The following is a 3,520-nucleotide window of genomic DNA, read 5'->3' as shown; positions in this document are numbered from 1 at the left end:
TGAAAGAATATTCAACAACTTCTGAAATAACAGAAGTACTCTGATACAGTGCCTGATGTGTGTCTGCGGTCAGACAACTGGTAGTGTCCAAAGCCCTCCATCTCTCTAACCAAGCCAAAAATTTGTCAAGAAATTCAAGCCTGTCATCAGAAGCACTAGTGAAAGGCAGACACAATTCATTTTGTTTGTGAATTCCCTTTGTACAGTTCTTAACATTAATAATATTCCACCAATGGAGAATGATTTCAACAAAGTGTACAGTTCCTGAAATTTCACCATATTCAGCTTTTAAGCCTGCAAGTGTTGTCTCATTAAAAATATTGCAGACAAGACTGACATTTTGTCTTTCTAAGATACTGGGATACACTGACTTGTGAGTCAGCCGAGGAGCTAATTTCAAAAGCTGGTCGAGTTCCTTTTTGTATAGGTTCTCAATATCTGAAAATTTTGCCATTAGCAGATCATTGGATGTTGAGTCAAAATGGGGAAATTTAAATGTTCTGTCACTGTCCCTCTGGTTCAAACAGTTGTTCCTAATACTTTTTAACAAATGAACTGTGTCAAACATTACAAATACAGGGGAACCACATGACAGAAAGGAATATGGACTGCTGGAATTTTTTACCAATAGTGAAAACATATTCCTATTAATTCTGTTGTTATCAGATATAATAACAACAATGGTCAGACCACATGAGGAAAGAAACTGCAACACATTAAGTGTTAATTTATGGAGATCTGAGCCTGACAACTGTTTGACAGGAACCAAACGAACAACTTCTTTGAAATTGCCATATAAAGATGATGTGAGAAAGGCAAGCACAGTTCTTGCCTCAGATGGGGCATTATTTTCTGCATATCCATGGAGTTTCCCCCCTTTAAACTGAATACATGGCTTAACATAAATTTCATCCACTTGCAGAATTACAAATTTTTCTCTCTCATCTAATTTATCCACAACAATTTTAAGAAAATGGGCATTTTGTGATTTATTGGTTGGACAAATCTTCAGTGAAGATGAAAGCTGCTGAATGTGTTTCACATGTGGTAAGGTAAGCAATCCACTTGACCGGAGTGCTGCATAGCATGCTGGAGATTGGTTGTAGATGATAAATGCATGCATCATCATATCAACCGAATATGTCTGCTTATTCATTGCCAACAAATCTATCTGTTCCAACAGAAACAAGAGTGTGGCACAGCAATTTGGATTAGCTTCTGAATGCAGAGTAAGTTTCTTTACAATATTCTTTAATTCATTTAAAAGAGAACTAAAGGTGGGTGTGTAGCTATCACAGTTGATAACTCTACTCAAAATATTTTAAATTTGTGACCATCTGGTTACTCTAAGTGAGGAAGGTAAAATCCAGCTGAGCTGCTCATGTGACAGAATGAAACCATTCACACACACACTTGAAATGAGTTTGTCATTAATTTCCATACTTGCTTTGACCTGAGGAATGTCTTCAGAAAAATCTATAGTATAAAAGAATATCTTATTCTCTTTAACACTAACACTCCACTTTCCTACACTGTTTATTCTATCCTGGTACTCAGCACACAAACATTGAAAATTTGCAATAATGTCCTCACTTAGCATGGCTTTATTCTTCTCCTCCTCTTCATGGCGTGCACGCTTCCTTCTTATTTCTGGGTCACACCTTCTTGGAGGCTGCACCTTATTTAAATACGATGGTAACCCAGGGAATATTTTTGGCACAGCTTCTGGTAAAAGCAATGGCCTTTGACGAGGAAACTCGTGACAGCTCCCATCAGAGTCCTTGTAAATCTCCACTCTTGATACATCACATTCTTCAAAATGTTTAATGCAAACGACACTTCTATTTGATGGAGTCCAGTCCTTTCTGGGGATATTTCTTGTCCACCGTTTTCTGTTTTCCTCTTCAGTAGGGAATCTGAACACTGAGATGTAACCCTCTTCCTTGCTGGATTTGTAGTTGCTGTTGCAACCAGGAGCACAACATTTTTCTGGCATCTGCAAATACAATGATGCATTAATTGCTAACATCTTAAATCAAAATACTATTATGTAAAAATAGCAAATGAGAATTTGAGTGGACTGGTTTTTTTCTACTGCTTGGATATCACGAAACAGAAGTCTACAAACAGAATCAAATGTGTAGAAATACTCATAATATTAACACAAAATCACTTAGGAGAAGATTCTGATACTAAACTTATGAATTCAAAACTTTATTTTCAAATTGTATCTAGAATATAGTAGAACTTTTCTTGCAATTGTGTAGACGAAAGTCGTTCACGTAGCACACTTGCACGTATACATGTAAAAACACTACAAACTTCACAGAATTGTATACTTACATTGTGTTATATCTTCAACTGTAGTCACGACTACTTGCTATAAGTCCAGTATAGCGTAATTACACTGTAATGTCGGATAAAACAGACACCTTTAAAGTATGTAAACAACTGCTTCCGTTCGCTACCTTATAGTCACAGCCATGCGGTAGGCCTTAACGTAACGTTGCCACATTTCAGTCCTCCGGCCTCTAATACAGGCGGCCGTGGCTCAAGCGACCTGCGATAAATTACTGCTAGAAATGGAGCAATTTCTTTCGCATAATCTTTGTGGAATCTTACAGATATTTCACCTGGTCCTGACGCTTTTCCACTATTTAGCGACTGTAGCTGTTTTTCTATTCCGTGCTCGGCTATCTCAGTATCTGCCATTTCGACGTTCGTACAACGACTGAAAGGAGGAACCGTATAACGACCTTCCACGGTGAAGTGACTTCGGAGACCGAAACCAGTATTTCGGTCTTGTCTCTGTTATTTTCCGTTTCGGTGCCTCTATGGTCACTGAGTGAATGAATGGATGATTTTGACTCACTTACTGATTTTGCATACGACCAAAACCTCTTAGGATTTTTACTCGGATCAGTTGAAAATGTTTTACTTTCAGAAGTCATTGAAGGCTCCTCTCGTTTCTGTCCTTACGCTCATTATTGCTTCGTTCATCTTTTGTTTGTCAGCTGGGTTTTTGCTGCTCTTGAATCTGAGATGAAGTTCTCTTTGTTTACGTAGAAGTATTTTAACGCGGCTATTTAACTCTGGTAGGTCTTTCCCGCCCCTTAAGACCTTACTGGGAACATATTTGTCTAGGGCATATTTCATGATTCCTTTGAATTTTTTCCATTTGTTTTCCACATCTTCGTCCTCTCACCGAATATTTGATGCTGACTGCTCAGATACTCTGCAATTTGTATCCTGCCACTTTTGCTAAGCAAAAATACCTTCCTATCTTTCTTAACAATCTTCGTCAGACCACGGCTAATACAGGCGGCCGTGGTCAGACACGTTCTCATAGATGCTATTACAGCCTTATGATCACTGATACATTCCACTACGTTAACTGATTCGATAAATTTAGGTCTTTTTGTTGCCAGAAGGTCTAAGACATTACCCTCACGCCTTGGTTGTCTGCCTGCTTAAACTAATTTTCGGAGAAGACATCCAGGAGAATGTCATGCGAATCCCT

At 38.4% G+C, this 3,520-nt stretch overlaps 1 protein-coding gene across 1 annotated transcript; it reads right to left on the bottom strand.

The window, feature by feature from the left end:
- Positions 1-1,321: 1,321 nt before the first annotated feature.
- On the bottom strand, positions 1,322-2,029 carry LOC124777191 (THAP domain-containing protein 5-like). The gene has a single exon (XM_047252509.1). It carries the CDS (start codon positions 2,027-2,029, stop codon positions 1,322-1,324), a length of 708 nt encoding a protein of 235 aa, XP_047108465.1.
- Between the last annotated feature and the right edge of the window lie 1,491 nt (positions 2,030-3,520).

The sequence above is a fragment of the Schistocerca piceifrons genome, chromosome 1 (assembly GCF_021461385.2).
Source record: "Schistocerca piceifrons isolate TAMUIC-IGC-003096 chromosome 1, iqSchPice1.1, whole genome shotgun sequence".
In the NCBI taxonomy this organism is placed as follows: Eukaryota; Metazoa; Arthropoda; class Insecta; order Orthoptera; family Acrididae; genus Schistocerca; species Schistocerca piceifrons.
Note: the sequence above shows the minus strand (reverse complement) of the source record. Positions and strands in the feature narration are given on the sequence as shown.